We start from the raw sequence: 20,190 nt of genomic DNA, 5'->3' as shown, positions 1-20,190 counted from the left end.
ATGCTAAAGATAGTGTACTTTAAACTAACTCAGGCTGATTTTTTTATCAGAAGGGAGCAGTCATTTTAGTTAGCAGTGTGCTTAGATCATGTACAATTTCCATAAGAAAAATATCCAAAGAAATATCTGCCACATTACGTCAAAGAAGCATAGAGGTATGCCAACATCCTCTCCACTGTGCATGTTTCAAATACAATCAACTTCACTTTACATACATCATTCTCTCAAAAGTACATAATAAATGGTGAGCACCCCTGTAACTGCAGGGAAGCTGGGAGAGGGTATGTATATTACAATTATGTAAGTATTATCAAAGAAACATATTTTACTTGAAAAAACTGGTTTCTTCTTCAAATACATTACCTAATTATAATACCTTAGGAGAATAGGTAAGAGATTTAGGTAGATGTATCCCCTTATTCTAGAGAGACCATCTCCAGGACCCCCAAGGTATGCGAGGAAGCTTCTTGATAACCCAACTGAAACACAAACTCCATATGTCCGGCAGTGGCTTCAAAGGGAAAAAAATTTTGTCCTGCAAATCAAGCAGAAGTCATGAAGCCAAATCTATTTAAAGCTGTTGAATGACTCAGAAAGGTAACCTTTCTGCACCATAGGTAAAGGTTCCACCATATGAAAGATCTTTGATAAAAACTGGAGAAGTGTACTCATCTCCATTCCATGGCATGGACAATAGCAGAGAAAAGTTTCCAATATTCAGAATAGACAGCCCATTTTATCCATGATGAAAGTATCCATGTTGATATATCGTCCTTCCACTCTTTTGAAGGCAAGATGAGGCATGATCTCCCTTGACTCAATGGCTCAGTCTACCTTAAGTACCACTTCTGGGCTTGCACTGGTTTCTATAAGTGACCTGCGATGAAGTGTCCAGGGAATGGTAGCCTATTCTTGGTAATGAAAGCAAAGGGCTACATGTGTGATACTGATCCATCTTGTAGGAAATACATGTAGATGTATCCACTAAAAGGATTCACTGATTCTGCCAATGTGGTGAGGAGGCAGGACATGTACGAGTGGTGAACTAATTAAGCTCTTGAGAGCAGTTCAAAAGGTGTCTGGTTCAGCCAGGTTAATACCCATATTGAATTCCACTTGGGTAAGGATCCAGTGTCATTGGACATAATTCAAAATGATAAGGATGGTAACAAGTGAAATCATGTCTTGCTCAAAACTACAACTAGTCCGCTGTTTTGTAGCCTGTTTTTTGTGTGGGCAAAAATCACTGTACTTCTGGAAGTCATGTGTGGGGACATGAAGTCACGCCTATTGCAAGTCCTCACTGATTACATAGTCTACACAATGCATGGCATTTAGAACATGTTGTTCCATTGTGAACTCAAGAGCATACAAAAGTTGACTCAATGTACTTAGGTTGACGACAAAGTAATAAGTGCGTCATTTGTAGCTGAAGGAACTCCAGGCAGTATGCTGACTGTGATACTGTATCCCCTGGAAACCACATCTCAGGTCGATGTCTTGCTCCATATTCCCCATTTGGCAATGAAAGATTGAAGCCTTCCACCTGAAAGGACCTGTGATGGGTGGGGTGGGGTGTGAATGTCATTTGAGATAGGGAGGGTTTGGTTGAAATGCTGACAAAAGCAATCAACCTCCTTTGACTTTTTCCCTTTACTTCAGGAGAACTGTGGTTTTCAACAGTTGTAAATTTGGTAAGACTGCTTCCCAGTGGCCCATGCTCAAGGACATCCATGCGACCTTTGCCTGGTTGCCTTGCAAATCCCTCAACAGTAGCTGAGACAGTGCGGGATGGAAAGAATGCATCCTTTGTGGCTTGTTGCGAATTTTATCAATCTGATCATTAAAGTGGAGATTAGATGATTAAGGTTGCAAGTATAGCTTGGCCTTTAAGGGTCTTGAAGATAGGTGGAGGTAGACAGCACTGCATCTCATTCCACCTGTTGTAAGTTCATAGGTGCTGTTATGGCCATGGTATGTTGGGTAGTGATGGGATTCGGTCAGAAATTCATAATCGATAATCGGTTCCACTTAACCAACTGATAATCGATTATAATCGGTTACTAGGAGCAAATTAGTTCAAAATGTTAGTAAATGTACAGGAGTAATCTCTTTTAATGATGTATACTTTAACCTGATAATAATATTACATTTTTGTCTATTGTGTTATTTTTGTTCCACATCTTTGTTAAATGAACGCAACTTTTTATGGCTGATAAGTCATATGCAACTGAAATACTGCTACAATCCCCCAAAATCCTTTCATTCATATGTGATGTGTCTATAATTTTAAGTGTAGAAGGACATGGTTTTCTTCTTTGTCATTGTTTACAAATACTACAAATAATGTTGCATTTAAAACTGAAACAAATCATCAAAATGTGTTTAAATTTATTAACTCAACTATTTAACAACTTCAATCATGTAATAATGGCTATATGTTCCTAATTATGAAATTTTGCACCTATGAAATATATGGTTTTATATTTATAGTTGTGAAGGGAATTAATAAATTTCAGGTCAACTTTAGTGCCTGGGAGTTTTTCTAACCTTTGTGCTTTGCATACAACTAAAAAGTAGTCTCCCTTTGCATACAACTAAAAAGTAATCTCCCTTTACACATAATCAATTATGGAGTTTCACAATTGATTGTCTTATTGGTTTGCTCAACCAACTGATGATCGATTATAATCGATAATCAGAACAACACTAATGTTGGGGTTCTATATTTATGAACTGGGCCATAGATATTAAATCAATGTTGATCCCATTGTCATGACATTACAAATCAACTGATGGGTATCCAAATGGAAAACTGAGGGAAACGTTACGATTCAACTGATGGGTATCCAAATGGAAAACTGACGGAAAGCATCCGCAAGAAAAAAATGTCTGTAGATAATTGGAACTTGTAATTGATAATGTAAGCAGCCCCAAAATATCAGGAAATTTGTAAGATTGTGAAAGCATCTAAAAGTAAATTCTTCTGAAAGCAGACAATGGTCACCTCGTGTTGGAATGCAGATCCAGTAGGAGATATAGAGGAATAAAGAGGACAGAACTCTGACAGGAGTGGGCGAAAAACACCTTCAGTCGTAGCCTGCTAAGCAGAATTTCACTCATCATTGTAAGATCTAATAACAAGGAAGGAATTTTAGGGCCAGTTTTTGTCATTTCTGGATGAAGGCAGTGACGCCAATGTCTCTTGTGCTACCTGCAAAGTAGTTGAAGAAGAATGGCAAGGATGGTGGCTCATAACATTTGCAGCATGTTATGAATTAGATCCTGTTACAAGTAGAGGCTCCTTTTGGGTGGCAAAAGTTTGTGTGCAAGTGAAGAGACACTTCTTGGAAACCGAGACACCAAGACGGACATCCTATGCTGTAAGTGTCTATGTGGTTTAGATTTATCCATAAGAGTGCCTAAAATAAACTGGACATCGTTTACAACGAAATGCCAAGCAGCACTATGTGACTGATCCATAAGAATGCCTGTAGAGATTGGCTGTCATCAAAAGGAAGTGCCTAGCAGCACTATGCAGGTCAGACTTATCCATGTATAACTGGGCTCATGAACTGGGTTCTTGGGTATTGAGGTACTAAGCTGGGCATCATATGCAGGCAGTGCCTATCAGCACTATCCAAGTTTTGGAACTGGACGAGTTCATTTATTTAGTGGCTGATGCTGTATAATCAATTGTGGTCATGGCCCATTGTCTTTAGAGTTGTATGGCTAAGCCCAGTCATCAAGGAACAGTCATCTTGGATAACATCCAAATCTTGAGGTTTGATCCATGCAGCTGGTCCATAATTTGGATATGCGAGCTGTAACTGAGGCTGTAGTTGCTCTCCATCTCACTCCCCAGAAAATAATATGGTTTTGAACCCTTGTTTGCAAAGATGATGTTTCATCCCTCAAGGTATGCTTCTGTACCTTCCCCCTAGTGCCATAGAATTGCTGCCCACTGTCCATAATATGCAAGTCTGACATGTACTGAAAGAATGACTGAGAAAACTACATATGTAGAGTGGTTGTCAGACTGGTCTCGCCCATGGTTTGAATCTGTAAGGGAAAACAGAACAGACAAAATATACATACAGTGCATATCTCATCCTGCTTTATGAACTTAAGAGTGTCTGTGCAAAGTCACACACCATGATAAATACCAGAAAATTGGTGACCTGTAAAGGCAGAGAATTAAAGTGTTGTTTTAATACTTACAAAGTGGATGATAAATAATCAATTCTTGTAATAAGTTCCCTGTAGGATGATCAATTTTTGACTACCTACACAGGCAAAATGACTTTAGTGTTACTTGTAATAAATACATGTACAAACTGGATGCAAATAATTAATTACAGTAATAAGATACCTGTAGGAAGGCCAAATTTTGAATGCCTATACAGGCAAAATCACTGAAGTGTCATGTGTAGTAACTACATGTATGAGCTGGACGCTATGAGTCAACTAGGTATAGAAAATTTACCTGTATCTGACCATGGCTGAAGCTACACAGTAATACAAGTTTTCCACAGTACACACAAAACCTACACAGTAATACAAGTTTTCCACTGTACACACAAAACCTGCACATAAAAATGGAATTGACGCATCATCATTAAAATAGTTACAAAGTAAATGCTACAATATCCATTATGAGATGATGTTACCTGTAGGAAATTCCAATGATGTTCTATACAGAGAAAATCAGTAAAGCGTCATGTATATAACTACGAAGTGGACACTATGACAATATAGAAGATTTCCCAGTAGGTATCTTTTCACATAGTGGAAATTGTACAGCAATATTAAATGAGTTTTCTATATCACGCACCAAACCTGCACATATTAATATCGTTATGGCAACATGAGGGGATGCCACTGCAACCCGTGCAAGTATGTACCAAAGGCACATATGTGCATGAAGATGGCAAAGTGATCAAACTGAGAAGTTAACTTTGTCATCGATGATAGAAAGAACAGAAAAGTTGGAAATTTATAGATGGCGTACACTTCCCTTCCAAGATTTCTGGTAGAAAACTTCCAAACTGATTGTATTGATTTTGCAATGCTTCTTTTGCAGAGATTGTCCTACTTGGCACAAGTGGAAGCAGTAACTAATGATTTCACTGGATTTGGTGCTAATCCTGGTATCAAGGGAAGATAACTCTGCCACCCAGAATGGCAGATAACTTTAGATTTTAGCTAAAATGTTGTCATTTGTGAGGGCTGAATTTGCAAGGTAAAATTAGTTATCCAAAGTATTATGACTGGGTAATGTATTTGGAGAAGAAGTTTTCTTACCTTTAAGGCCTGTCTCCTTGTGACATAGTTTTCGGAGTTTAGCAGAGTCAGGTAAGCATCAAAAACTTTGTCATAGTTATTCTCCAAAAATTCTGCTGACAACATTTTGTGCTTTGTTAATAGATCCTGAAATAAAAATAAATATCAGACATGGCTGTTATCTTATAGGCTACAACAATAATGCCAAGTTCTCTAAAACATATTTCCATTCTCAACCTCTTCAGTTTAAAACATTACCCACAGTTTCAAGAGCCTAATCTTGGGAAGGAAAGGTAATGGCAGATTAAAAGAGCCCTTCAATACATCTGTGATGGATAGGAAAATTCAACCTGAACATCCAAAGTTTGCACAAAATTGAGGCTTGACATAGTTACTGACTCAAAATTTTGAGTGTTAGGAATCAATACCAATGTAAAGATTATTTTTCTTTAATATCTGTCTACAAAGCACAGGTTATAAACAAAATGGCATCCAGTCAGAAGAAATAAAGCTTTAAATGTCAAAATATACATGAAAAATGTTTCCACAGTTAGAAAGAGGGTGTAATGTTTGGTTTACACAAAAATTTGGTGTAAACTTGGATATGAGGTTAAAACACAGATTCTTAACTATTGAAATTCAGGCAATAAATAACCGCAGACAATAACAATATGATGAATAGGATGACATCATACAAACAAATGTTAAGTGCCAGCCAAAAACACTATTCGGACATTGTGTGATAAAAGAAAACAGTCTCATAAGGAAGGCTTGTGATATTCTCTACTGGGTTTCTGCACTGACAACAGAATTATAAAGGGGACATCAAAAAGTAGCTGGTTGCTTTGCCTGATTTAGGTGGGTAAGTTACCTGGCTATCAATACTTTGGGAATCCTTGATTGGTCAGATTAATGTGGAAGTTCTTTAGTTAACTTACATGTAACTATGAAGTTTATAACATTTAATGAGACATTTTATTTTCACAATTAAATAGACTGGATCATCTAAAATTGATGTCTATGCAGCATTAGGGCTGTTCCATTTAAACATACATGGTACCTGGGGAAGGCACTTTTTAAAAATATATATGCCAGGGTACTCTGAGTACTCAAAGAGTTCATATGAAAAGGAAAGAAAATTCTAAATCGCATCTCTTGATGACTAATCAATAATGAAGTGCCTTCCCCCAGTCCTATGTATGTACTACTGAAATGGCCCTTAGTATTTTTTTATCGATTATATATCGGTGTCAGGATAATGTGACTGGGTGGGATATGTGTCTGTACTAGACATCGCTATAAACTGCCACACTGCAAACGTTGTTGCAATATGACTGAAAAATTGTTAAAGCTACATTAAAAATCCAAACACACACACAGACACACACACACACACTCTTCAAACTACTAAGTCTTGAAACCATCTGGTGACCATACTGGATGCAAGATTGGCATCATTTTCATTTAGGGACAAGTAGACATCGTAAAAGTCTTTGGTGAAAAGCCAATGTTGATATGACAATCCTTCTTGTGAGCAGCAATAACAAAGATTTTCAAGAGGGATGTTATGGTGGCCATATTGAATTAATACTGACAATATTTCATTTTCAAGATGGCTCCTATGGATGTCACATTGGCATAATTTTCAGTGTGGACTTAATAACAAAGCTTTCAGTGAAAAAATTGTCATTCAGAAGGAGCAGCCATAAAATAAATTTCAAAATGCCCATAATGATATCTATAGTGGATGTCAAATTGGCATCATTTTCAAATAGGACCAGCTAAACACCACAAGAAGTCTTTCAGTGAAAACCCCTTCTTGCTATGCCTATTCAGAAGTTGAAGCAATAACAAGATGTTCAAAATGAATGACATGGTGGCTATACTGGATGTCCATGTAGCAGCATTTTCATTTAGGACTAACTAGACCTTGGGATGAATATGTCTGTACAGTTTGTGTGTGTGTGTGTGTGTGTGTGTGTGGGTGAAACTTAGATTTTTAATGTAGCCTTAACCATTTTAGTAATATTGTTATGATGTCTGCATTGTGTCAGTTTATAGTGATGTCTTGCACTGAGACATCACGTGCAGACATGCAGCATCATGTCCCACCCATTCATATGATCCTGAAACCAAGCCAGCTAGTCCTGACACTAACCTTTTAATGTTGAGCAGCAAGTGAGACAGCTAGTAGTACCATTTTTGTAAGTCTTTGGTTTGACTTGACTGGGTTAGAATCTTCTACCTCAAGCATCCAAGGCACATGCTCTAACCACTTAGGCCACCAGAGCAAAGTTTAGCAGTAATCCTCCCATTAGTTTTCGAAAAGTAGTAATAAGAAACATGTACTAATGGACACCAGATGAAAGGCCAAAACATAAGCTATTATGGTCTATGCTAAAAACCACCCTTTAATGTTTTTCAAGTTTTTCTTCAGTCTGTTTGATGCCTAAAAAATTAGAAATAATATGTAAATCAAGTAATTATGAACAACCAACAATTTCCTGAGATGTTTGTAAAATTCAAAACATGGAACAATTAAAACTTTAATTTTTAATTTGCTCAATAACATCAGTGGGGCCTGAAGGCAAGAATAGGGATCAGCATCATTTAACTGTTAAGGGATCATGATCAGTGATATTCACCTGAATGTTCACTTTCTCACAAAGATCACTCCTTTATAATGTTATTCATGGTAGTTTTATAATGTTATTCATGGTATCATAAAAGTTATCTCTCTTATAATTGAGGGAACCTTATCATGAGGGATGTTCCAAGAATGATGCATCATAAAAGTACCACAAAAATCTAAGCAAAAGAAATTAGAAATCAATCTTTGGAGTAAAATGTTTCTTCTCTAATACATACCCAATCATGATACTTAGAATAACATCCACCACCTCACAAAGCCATAGTTAGAAAAATTCTATTCATATATTTTGTCTTGTGTTAGCAACAAAAGTGCTAAAGAGTCACTTCCTTACTGATATGCAAGTCTGTTAAGAACAATCTCCCCTTGGATAGAAGAACTGGTGCCAAATCCTGTCCATATTAGTGGAGCACAGGTGTACACTCTTCCAGGGATGCAACTGCTGGGAGGAACTATGATTTGGTAAGTACTATCAAGTAAACAAATTTTATTCCCAAAATTGTTCTTTTTCTTTTTAATTACATTAAAGGATACTTAGTTCAACCACATAATAAATATCTTGGCATGCCTTTGGTAAAGACAAGCTGAATCTGGCAAGAAAGTCAGAGAGATCTTTGTTCAGGCTTTTTTTCTCACTTCTACTATGGCAAAACATCCCCGAAATCATGGAACAGTAGCCTTTGATTGTTATTGGATCTATCTTTTCTCCTCTAAATGCCATAGGAAAAAGTTCCCTATCAGTGATATCAAGGCTTGCAAGAGACAAATGTTTATTTGCTTGCACCACAGGAAGAAAACTATAAATGTACCCAGACTTTTTCAAAGCGGCGATTAAGCCCACTACTTGTTCACAGAACTGTTGGCTTCTGAGGACATGTTTGAGATGAGCAATGTCATGCAGGTTCAGCCTTTCTACACTGGAATGGAAAATACGCATGAGTAGTTGATTCAGCAGGAGGAATTTCAATGGAATACTTGTTACTGTGATACAAGTCAAAAAGTGCTGATCCATGATTTTTACCATCTGAGGAAGAAATAATGGCCAGTTTGCACTTTTCTCCACTTTCTGCAACACTTTGGGAATTAGAGAGACAGGGGGAATAGAGAGACTGGGGGAAAGACATGCATAAAGAGAAAAAAGATGGGGCACAACTGTTGAGGAACATGTGCTGAAAGAGCATTTGCTAGACTGCATGGCCTACAGAACATCGGGGCAGAATTACTACTATTTCTTGGTAGAGTGTTGAAGTTACTCTCTAACTGTGAATGTCAGAAAAGAGCAGTACATGCATAACTTTCTGTGGTATGGGTGCTAGGGCTCAGTGCATTGAAAAAAGATGTATTTTTTTTAGCATACATCCTCAAAATCAAAGATGAGGGGCAACAAAATAAGCATCTTGTGAAGTAGGTAGTTGAAGACAATGAATGAGGCTAGGAATCTGTTTATGTTGGCACACAGTGATATCCAGGTATCCAGGAGTTCACCCTCAGAGTCATCAAAAATCTATGGGATTCAACACCAGCCTAGCACAGTCCAGGTCAGTTGCCTTAGTATGTCCTTGGGAAAGGCAATAACTCCAATTATCAAGGCACGATATAATCAGTAATTTGGAAATGCCTTTAGAAACCACCAAACCAACCAACCAGAGTCTGAGGTGGATATTGGACTGCATCTGGACATCTACAACAAAACGAGGACTGGAAAGGGCATAACCAAGTGCTGGATGCTGTCTGCATCTGGAGTCCTGGATTGGGGCTACTGGGAAGACAGATCATCATACCAAGTCCAGGTGACTGGTGGTAGACAGCATAGGTTAAGACTGTACTGGGGCTTGAGCAATGAAGTCCAAGGACAGCTAAAGTTTAGTGCTAAAATCTGGTACTTCTACTGTGAGATAAACAAAAATATCGGTAGTCAATACTGGGGTACCAGTATGCTTGTGGTAATGCGTTGTTTAGGAATGAACAGGTGGACCACAGTACCATATCAGTATAGGCATAGTAGTCTCCTCAATGCTAGCATGCTCTGGCTATAGCATGGTTGTTGAAGGGAGTGAAGCTGTGTGGGAGGACTTAACTGCAAAGATAGTCCAGTGTTCCAAATGGTAATATTTCTACCTCAGATGACGACATGAGATAGCTGGTGACTGAGGCAGTGTTGGTGGCAATGCTTATGGTATCCACTGCCGTATTGGAGCATTTTTTAGCTATCTCTCTTCAGACCAGTGTGAACAAATATCCTCTGTTGGCATTAGTAATCACTAAATTCTCCAATGGTGATAATATTTCTTAGATGGTGAATCATTTCAATCAAAATCAACATCCTTGGCAATTGAAAATTATGTACATGTCCTGTTGTCTGCGGACTTTTCCTTTGATATTGCTTATGCCTATTAATGCAAAGTTTTCCTCGAATGTAAAGGAGCCACGATGGTGTGGATGTTCAATGCCTGATCCTGAGGAAGATGAACTATGTTTGAATGTGTACTGAACTTCACACCTTGGCGAACACATTGGAAAGATCGCACTAGGTTGGATTTGTCCATGTTGATGAGAAAACCCAGACCAATAAGCAGTGTAACAAGGGCTATCATGTCATGTTTTAAAATATAACTCACCTGAGGTTTCTGCAGGATATTGTCCAGGTAACTTGATGCTGACACCATAGAAATGGTCCAGACATGTGCCATTACTTGGTTTATGTGAAGATTGAAGACCCAGGGACTGATGTTGAATCCAAATAGAAGTGCCCTGAATTGGTATAAAATGTTGTTGTAGGCAAATCACAGGAACTTCATGAAAGCCTCATGAATAGGGACATGAAGGTAAGTGTCTCATATGTTCGCACTGATGGCAAAAAATCTCTATCTAGGGCGGCATTTAAAATGCACTGTGGTATTTCCATTGAGAACCAAGGTGCGTGAATGAAGAGATTGAAGGTTGTTTGCCATTGGGACCAAGAAAGTCTGGAACAAAATCTCAAAAAAGCTGTTTTATAAATACATTCTACCACCCTTTCCTGAAGGTCATTTATTTCTTGCTGCAAGGTGGTGGCTTTGAATGGGTCTTATGGAATGTTTGTAACTGTTGGGCCTCTGGACAGAGGAAAAGTATGGAAAATGATGCAGAGTCCCTCAGAAACCACTTGTCCTGTCCATGAATCATTGTGGCAAATCTTGTCCCATTGGAATTGGACCCTTCATCCAACCAGGATGTGCCAAAAGGGCAGAGTGGAGATGACATCATTTTTCTAAAGAAGGAGTCTTTCGGTAGGAGAAATGTTGAAACGAACAAAGGACAGTCTCTGTTTAATCTGCTATGGTTTGCGAGTAGTGTGGCTTTTGCTAGGTGGAACTTTGATAGGATGGTTTTCCAGAGGTTTGATTTCCCATAATATCCTTGTATCAATGATGTGGCTGAAGGGGAGGGAAACTGGTGGTTTGTTTGTGAACTTCTCCAATCTGGCTAAAAAAAAGAATGCTGGAGAATAAAGGCTGTGCTTGCAACTTGGCCTTAAGGTGGTCCTTCAGGAAAATGGAGGTAGCAATCACTGAGTCGCATTCCACCAATTGTAAATTGGTAGCTGCGGTTAAGGCATTGGCAAAGTGTGTTGTTCAACTATACCGAGCACTTGGGCTATTCTTAAACGGCGGAAAACTTCCTCAATGGAGGCCTGGAAGGCTTAATCTGTCCAATACATTGTATAGTCTAAACTAATGATATCCCTTGAAAACAAGCATCATCATCTTTGTTGGCATGAGCTGATGCTGAGGATTCCCATGCCTTGGACTTAGCTGGCTAAGAGTGGCGAAGTCTGCTGCTCACAAAACTCACTAAACGCCCTAAATTAGAAACTGTGACTCAAGACAGTTGTTGAATAAGGAATCTCTTCTAATGACAAAGTGTAGAGAGATTTGCAAAGCGACAACTGTTGAAACATGGGAAACTAATAATGGCATTGTGTAGAAAGAGTGTCCCGGAGGCGATATATGGGTTAGGCAGGGCTCTGTGTATGTCTGCATAAGTCAGGTTTGGTGTATTGGCAGCTGGGCTGTTTTGTAATTGAGCCCATAATATTTGTTCTTTTGGCTCCTCATGATCCTAGTATATGGCCTAGGCTGGTCACAACAAAAATAGGCCATCTCCATGAGGGAATGTCATCCAAATCGTTAGGCTGGAATGGGTTAAAGGATGTATGATCCACGTAAGGGTTGCTGTTTGTTTAGCTCTCTCCCTTGCTGTTCTGAAATAGAAATGGAGTTGAAACTTGAGGTGGCAAGACCAATAGGAGACAGCAATAAGTCTAGTGGCAGTGAATTTGGTGCTGGAACAATCTCCGATCATGGCTGAAGAGTCTACTTATTTCCTTTGTACACAAGAAAATCTTAAACTGAAGAAAGGTCAGCATGCAGACTGATGATGTTGATGTCCTTCGCTGTACATCTTCGTGCTTTGCCCATGGTTCTAATCTGTCAGACAAAGAACAGAACATAGACAGCTTTGGAGCATTGCACCTGTCTTTGGAATGCAATGTCGGTGCAGAGCGAGATCTTAAAGTTGGCCCAACAATTGACAACAGGCAGTCTAATAAGCAATGAAACATATACAGTAGTCCCCCTCTTGAACAGCCCCCCTGACCAATGGCCACCCGCTCCTTACGGCCAGAATCCGTTGGCACTGACGAGTTTGTGTTCAAAAGTACCCCTCGCAAAAGGCCACCCGGCTAACGCAACCAGCGGCCAGCATATTAGTGCAATAATATAAAATTTACCCCTCACAAGCGGCTGCATTTTATTTGAATATGTATCCAATTACGAATCCTAACAGCCACAAGGTCAAATCTGCGTGATGTTAATGGTACATATTGGAGCCATTTTGGCTTCTCTCACTTAGTGTAAAGAAACTTATAAAAACAATAGGGTACCAGACTGCGACTAACGAATCACGTGATAAGATGACTTCCTTTAAAAACACACGTCAATTTGTTTAGATGCATACAAAATTGTTTTATCAGCATTGTAGTTGGCAACATGAATAACTTACTGCAAAAAGATCAACATGTCATCGAGGAAAAGAAAATTTATCAGTTTAGAAGAGAAAGTGAAAGTAATTCAACTGACCAGGGGGGGGGGCCGTCGAGGATCCTTGCAGAAAACTAATGTCGGGAAGACTCAGATAAACAATATCGTGAACGATGGTGAAACAATTCTGCAGAAGTGGGAAGGTGAAATGGACGGAGAAAGGAAGACTTTGAGCCAGGAGACGTTTGTATCCTGATTTGAATGACAAGAAAAAGCAACAATTTTGTCAGTTGAATTGGGATATGACAACTTTATCGCAAGGAACGGATGGTTGCACAGATTTCAAGTGTGACACAATATTAAGTGTTCTGTCCTTAGTGGAGAATCAGCTGATCTTAATAATGAAGTTGTCGAAGATTGGAACAAAAGAATAAATGATATATGCAGGGGATATGACAGCAAGGATATTTCTAATGTGACGAGACTGGTTTGTTTTTTAGATTGTTACCAACAAAGTGACAGATGATGTGATCTGTAACATAATTATAAAGACAGTTTTAAAACTATATCAATGGTTATTCATAGCATTCTTTTGAAAATGATAACACAGTTTGTTTTACATTTATTTCACATGCATGTGATTTTTTAATGAAAATATTAAATATTTAAAATTAAATGTACTTGTGACTTTCTTCATATGTATTTACTATTTGCATTTCTCATCCCCCTCTAGAAAGGCCACCCACATTATAAGGCCACTTCCCTGCTGCATTAGGGGTGGCCTTATAAGAGGGGGACTACTGTAGTTAAATATAATGGCAATATATTATAAGGCTTAATACCTGCAATATTTGGATTCCGAGAGGGCGTAGAATTAAACCAAATGAAAATTATCTGGAAAAAAGTGATAGCAAACAAACAATGCCAATACTACCTGTGGGAAACATAAAGGACAGGTAGAGTCACTGAAGTATGGCCTCCGGATACTAAGAATGCCTTTGTAAATAAATTAGTGATATCAGATGAACTAATGAAAGAAAAGTGTCCAGGAATAATATAATTTATGCTATATTTATAATACTACCTATAGTAAATCATGGAAGCATGGTGCCAGAGCTCTAGGAATGCCTAGGTAAAGAACACTGGTCTGTATGTACCAGTAATGATGGAATAATAGAGATATAATGGGGTTCTGAAAGGCATAAAGCCTTGCATGCATAAAACTATTGTAGCCCAAACCGATCCTGTGCAGATATATAGGCTACCTGTGCATGTGACAAAGTGCTCTAAAATACACAAAGTGTTAGCAAACTGATATGCTGAACTTGGTAGGTGTAAGGAAGAGAGAAAAGTTGGAAACAAAGATGGAGTATACTTTCTTTTGATGTGAAATGACTCCTCTAACTGAGAATAATGTTTCCATACTGAAACTGGTTTGCAAGGTCTCTCTCTAAAGAGAGAGAGAGAATGCTGCTTTGCACAAGTGGAAGTAGTAACTGACGGGTTCATGGGTTTTGCCACCAATCCTTATACATAAGGGGATATCACTCTGTCCAACCACCACATAGGTTAGCTAAAAGTAATGAGGGCTGAATTTTTGAGGTAGCAGCAGTTCTCCTAATTTATTATGATTGGGTAACCTATTTAAAGAAGAACCAAAATTAATAAAACAGAACAAATCATTTGTACAAAACAGAACTGAATCTGACACAATAGTTTACAACAAAGATCAGCAAAAAATATGGCCCCGACCTGGTTTATTCTGTTAATTTACATCATAGGGTGTGAATTTAAAAATCACTTATTTGGTCTGCTTTCTGGAGGAAAATTGGCCATGCCTGGCTTGCACTGACCTAAAGGCCAACTATGCCAGGATGCCCAATGTTAAATTTTATCAGGTCAGAATTATTCTTTTTAGACAAGTACTTTTTGATATCATCAAAAATTTTCCCTACTGTAGCTGGCAGCTATATTAGTGGCATCATGTATACCAATCTAAAACAAACTGATCCAAAGCTGTTACCTTTTATATTAGGTAAAGTAACTGCTCAGTTCTTTGAAATTTAAGTTTAAATAGACCATCCAACTCTAACAAGATCATCCTAGTAAGGCAGCTGATTTTTTCTGTACGTATGACCAGTTTTCGGTAAGGTGTAATAAAATATAATGTACCACTACTGACAAGTTGGAAAATGTGTCTTTAAAAAGTTTGGTATTCCAAACTGACGTTCATCTGAAAAGTTTGTAAAGTACACATAAACCTTAATAACCTCTAGTACAGTTGCACAAACTTCAATTCCAAACTCCATGCAGCTAAATGACTTGTTGCTATCACTCAACTTGATGTAATTCTTGGAATTTTTTTCTTCATTTCACACGATGGCAATCATATCCCAAGTGAATACTAAAATCAACATGTGATGTCCAATAAATGTAATTGTGTCCCTTCCTGCCTTTATTCAGAATTTAAATTTTCCTTTCTATTCTTCTGTACTGATTATTACAACTTTTTTAAGAGGCTTATGTTTTCCTTTCTTCTTTAATGTGTATCGGTAGCTGAATGTCATTTCTAATAAATTCTGTGATCAACAATTTGATCGTGCAGATGCTTTGCATGGAAAAGTATGTGTAGTTTAAATCTAAAATAGGTTATCCAATTTTTGTGATAAAAAGATCAAGCAGTCAGACATGACTTTGATAATGCTAATAAATTTGCATCTGATAAACATAGCCTCCTACATGGGGTAGCCTTTGTCATACTAAGAATTTACCTTGAACGTTGAGAAGGCATCAGATGCAATGTCAAATGTAGAAACTTCTACATAACTGAAAAAGTCAAAGAAATTCTCTGCATACAACATGATCTTGGACAGGGCCTCATAGCGGCAACATTCCCTCAACATCATCCCACAACGTAAGGCAATTTCCTTGTTTTCATATCTGAAATTAAGAAAATTCATTTGTCTGACTGTCTTTAGTTACATTATTTTCAGAAAATTCTGAAGCAGATGACAACAAATTTCAAAAATTTAAATTATGTGATTTTTCAAAGACATGATTAAGAGGTTTTAATTCTTGACAAAAATGTATAATTGTTTACAAAAATTAATTACAATAAGCTGGTGACCCTACAGTAAGATGAAATATAATCTCAACTACAGAAGGATAATAAGACACACAAGGTCCTTTTAAATGATCCTGACTGACAGAAGTAACTTTGTGACATGAGGGTTTCAGATCATTCCCAATGCTGACATCTGTATAAGAGCCAAATGCAAGAGCTATTGTCATGAAGTCTTAGTATGATGCTTTCTGTTGAAATTTCTCTAAGGCTGTTCATTCCTTTCTGTTGAAATTTCTCTAAGGCTGTTGATTGCTTTCTATTGAAATTTCTCTAAGGCTGTTGACTGCTTTCTACTGAAATGTCTCTAAGGCTGTTGACTGCTTGCTATTGAAACTTCTCTAAGGCTGTTGATTGCCCATGCTATGAAAGGTTTGTTCCAATGTTTATGTAGTTTTGTGCATCTTCATCCACATCTGATGGCACACCAGTATCCTTTATCTATTACTAAAAGTACCTTCTACCAAGATGCTATGTGTCAAAGTTAGTCAAATTCTGTTCAGCATATTTTTTAATAAAAATCTGAGTTCATGTTTTTCTGCTTTTAGTAATGGCAGCCATAATTAATGACAGAATATTTTTACTTTTATAAATCTGAAAGGTGCTCAAGCTACTGTCAGATTTGTTTATTTCTGTCAAACAGTTATTTGAAAGATTTTAGAAAAGTCGCTTATATTTTAGTAACATCAGTCACATTTCATGTTGTTTTGGCCCAATTCATACAAATTTACAGAAAGCTTTTCAAAATTTCAAATTCTGTCAAGTGGTATTTAAAAATGTGTTTACAATTTTTTCCATTTTAAGTAATGGTGGCCATATCAAGTTTGGTCAAATTCTTTTCTGCAGATCTGGTGAAGAAATCACTAAAACGGTTTTTTCTATTTCTAGTAACTGCAACCAAATTTTATGGTAGCTCAGAATGATTTCTACATACTTCATAGAAATATTTTCCATCAAGTTTGGCCAAAGTCCATTCAGAGGTTTGGTTAAAGTTCTTCAGTAATGAAGGCCCCATCTGATGGCAGAACAGCGTCATCTGTACAGAATGAAAGGCCCTTATGCTAGAATGCTCAGTGACATGTTTAGATGAAGGTGTCTGGTGGTTTTCAAGAAGTAATTGAAAACAGCAACAACAGCTGATGGCAGATGACAGCTGTTGGATGACCAGATGAGAGGCCATTTCATAAGCTCACTTGGCCTAATGGCCAGGTGAACTAAAAACATAACTAAAATCTGCCATGTTGAATTAAATTTAATACATGGAAACAAAAAATGTTTGCATCATTTTTAAATATAAATCGGTCCCTCATGCATTAGCACAGAATTCAATCTCTGTACCATTTAAAATGTCAGATCTATATGGAAACTGATATAGAGTGAGGTTGTTTTTTTAAAGTCTGCAAATCCTGTACTAATCATAATTCAGTATTATTCATATTGTAAAATTTCAACAGTTTACATATTTGGATGTTCTTGGTAGAACTTATCCAAAATTGTCATAGCAATTCAAGAGGACATGTACAAATTGTGTTCATACACTGTGCTCCCTCGAGAACTCGTGAACCCACTTGTAACATAGTGGGCAGGCATGGATCCCATTTTGTTCTAGAAAACGTCAAAAGAATTGCCCCTTATTTGTTGACTGTGAAGAAAATTATGATCAAAATTAGGAAACAAAACCCTGATATGCAATTGTCATAAATGTGATATGCTCTCTTGTATTCAAATGTGAAAAATCACAACTATGTTCATGGGAATTTCTGTGAGAACCTAATTAATTGCTGTGTTTCTATCTCTGGTTTGCTGATGTATTTGTTGTACTAATACACCGAATTAAAAGCTAATTATGTCTTTTGTAACAAATCAAATAAAGGGAGTGGAATAAAAATGCCAATCCTACCTGCATAAGACCTAGCAGTCATAGTAGTTTATCAGGTCAACTCATTTCAACTGACTACTCGAACACTATTATATTATTGTGTAAGTAACAATTAAACTAATTTAACCTAGTCATTCATAAAAGTGATCAAAGATAGCAAGGCAACCAAGCAAAAAGAGTACCTGGTCAATTCAAAGCTTTGTTTGATAGATACAGATCTTATGGAAAAACAAGATCCAAAATCTGTAGTGAACTGGCGCTCAAGATTTGCTCAAGGATGAACAGAAGTTTCACTCATACTGTGTGACCCCGCTATAACATGGTAGTTGGGAGCCATAAAACCCGACCGCGTTATATGCAACCAAGTCAGTTAGCTGAAGAAAATGTACCCACCCCAAAAAATAAAAATGGGGGGGGGGGTTATGGGTAATAAATGCAGGCGGTAAAATACGTGCTTTGTCGGCAGTTACCATCTTGAATTGATGCATATTAAATGAGAAATACACCTGTAGTGAAAACAGAGAAGACATAATATAATAGTTTACTTTATTTAGTGAACCATGAATTGGTGTATATATAATTGAATCCTGTTTATATATAAATGTCTAATGTATAGCATGAATAGAGTATCAACACCATGTACTCACCTGCGAACCTCGTCATATACATTGAATCCACAATACAAGTGATTCCATCGAAAATATGCACACACAGCTTTAAAATATTCATTAATTTTGTAACAGGTCATACTGGTCTGAATTCAGCGGAAAAACATAGCACAATCACTTAACGAATGACGAAGCACATTTACTTTAAAGTACGTTCCAAGTCGGTAAAAGTTAGTTTGCGCTTTAAGCCGCCGCTGGCATAAACTTTTTCCCTACAAAAAGGGAACTTTCACAGCACAGTTAATGTGTTCCAGTCACGTTGGAAAATGCAAAAATCCATCAGATTCCATCACTTTTATTTAAGTTTGGTACTGACTTCCTTTGAAGAAAAGTTCTTTCTGTTATTGAAAGTTTGTAGTCAGCTTTCTTTGATGAAGGGTTCATGCGCTACTGAAGTCACCGCTAAAGGACAACTTTGGAGAACCAAACAAATGCCCATTTATTATTGTGGCGGCAACATCAAATAATTGTATTGCATGATTGAGATTGGTATTTTTTCCATTTGCTGAGTACATTTTCATAACAGTCGGTGCTTCAAAGGTAATCTGTTTCCTTTGAAATTTCAGCAAACTATTTTATCTGGGTACATTTTTAAAAAGGAACTGGCCGTTGTTTAGACTATTCTAGTTACTGTCCCTCCATGCCTACTGAATAAACCAATATGTAAGATTATTTTTTTTTTTAAACATTTGTGGTAGCAGCCTTCCACGCATGCGTCTGAAAATTAACAAAGGGTCAACAAACGATAGAGATGCAGGTGTTCTGATGACAGGGATTATTACAGGAAACGTAAGCATTCTGAAGGATTTAATTCTGACTGAAATGAAGAGGAATTTTACTTACCATCCACATACAAATGTCAGTCTTTGTAAATATATTAATTACTAGTGAGCGACCAAAAATCAGATGAATGATAGATTACGAGACAATGCCTTGTCCGGTTGATCTCCCTTATCAGAAATGTCAACAACAAAAAAGCGAATATTTCACAACATACAGAACTCATGCTAGATGTCAGGATAAGCAGATTATGATATAACAATGCACTGTTTAGATGGTTTGTCAGTATGGACAAAGAATTTGTTTATGTAACGATAGATAAATTTCAGTGCATTTTATATCCTGTTTGCGGCTTCCTTTCATGGGGCCTCTGAATTTCTGCACTCCAAACCAATGGTTGTATATAAAAGTTTAAACAGCCAACAATGTCGCCAACAAATAAAAAAAGCCACATGGTATGTTTTGCAGCCAATAAGGAAAAACAATCCAAGTTTGCAACATTGGCGAAGACCTATGCGATCACAGAAAATAAACTTCTTATGCATTTTTTTCTTCTTACTTTTTACGAGAAAAATACTTTTTCGTGTACAAGAAAAATATATAAAAAATTTCAGAAGCCAAGCCATGATCATCTTGTATTATTCATACACGATCTCTCCCCCAAAATGATAAGCAACTTTTTACGGTTTTTTTCTTACTTTTTAAGAATTTTTTTGTGCACAAGAAAAATACATGTATGTGAAATTTCGGGCGCCACACCACAACCATGTTATATTCAAATTCGCATT

The 20,190-nt window shown here is 37.3% G+C and overlaps 1 protein-coding gene across 2 annotated transcripts in view; it reads right to left on the bottom strand.

Annotated features, from left to right (window-relative positions):
• The window catches only part of LOC149798929 (protein Mo25-like), a 52,552-nt gene that overhangs the window by 18,626 nt on the left and 13,736 nt on the right, over window positions 1-20,190 (bottom strand). For both annotated transcript variants that reach the window (XM_089957839.1, XM_089957840.1), the window contains exons 5-6: window positions 15,726-15,894; window positions 5,305-5,430 (exon numbers count right to left, since the gene is read on the bottom strand). In XM_089957839.1, the coding sequence (XP_089813965.1) occupies window positions 5,305-5,430; window positions 15,726-15,894 (295 nt within the window). The remainder of the gene's footprint in view (window positions 1-5,304; window positions 5,431-15,725; window positions 15,895-20,190) is intronic.

Source organism: Sinohyriopsis cumingii, chromosome 5 (genome assembly GCF_028554795.1).
Source record: "Sinohyriopsis cumingii isolate HCF-2022 chromosome 5, ASM2855479v2, whole genome shotgun sequence".
Lineage (NCBI taxonomy): Eukaryota > Metazoa > Mollusca > Bivalvia > Unionida > Unionidae > Sinohyriopsis > Sinohyriopsis cumingii.
The sequence above is the reverse complement of the archived record's forward strand: the minus strand, read 5'-3'. Positions and strand labels throughout refer to the sequence as shown.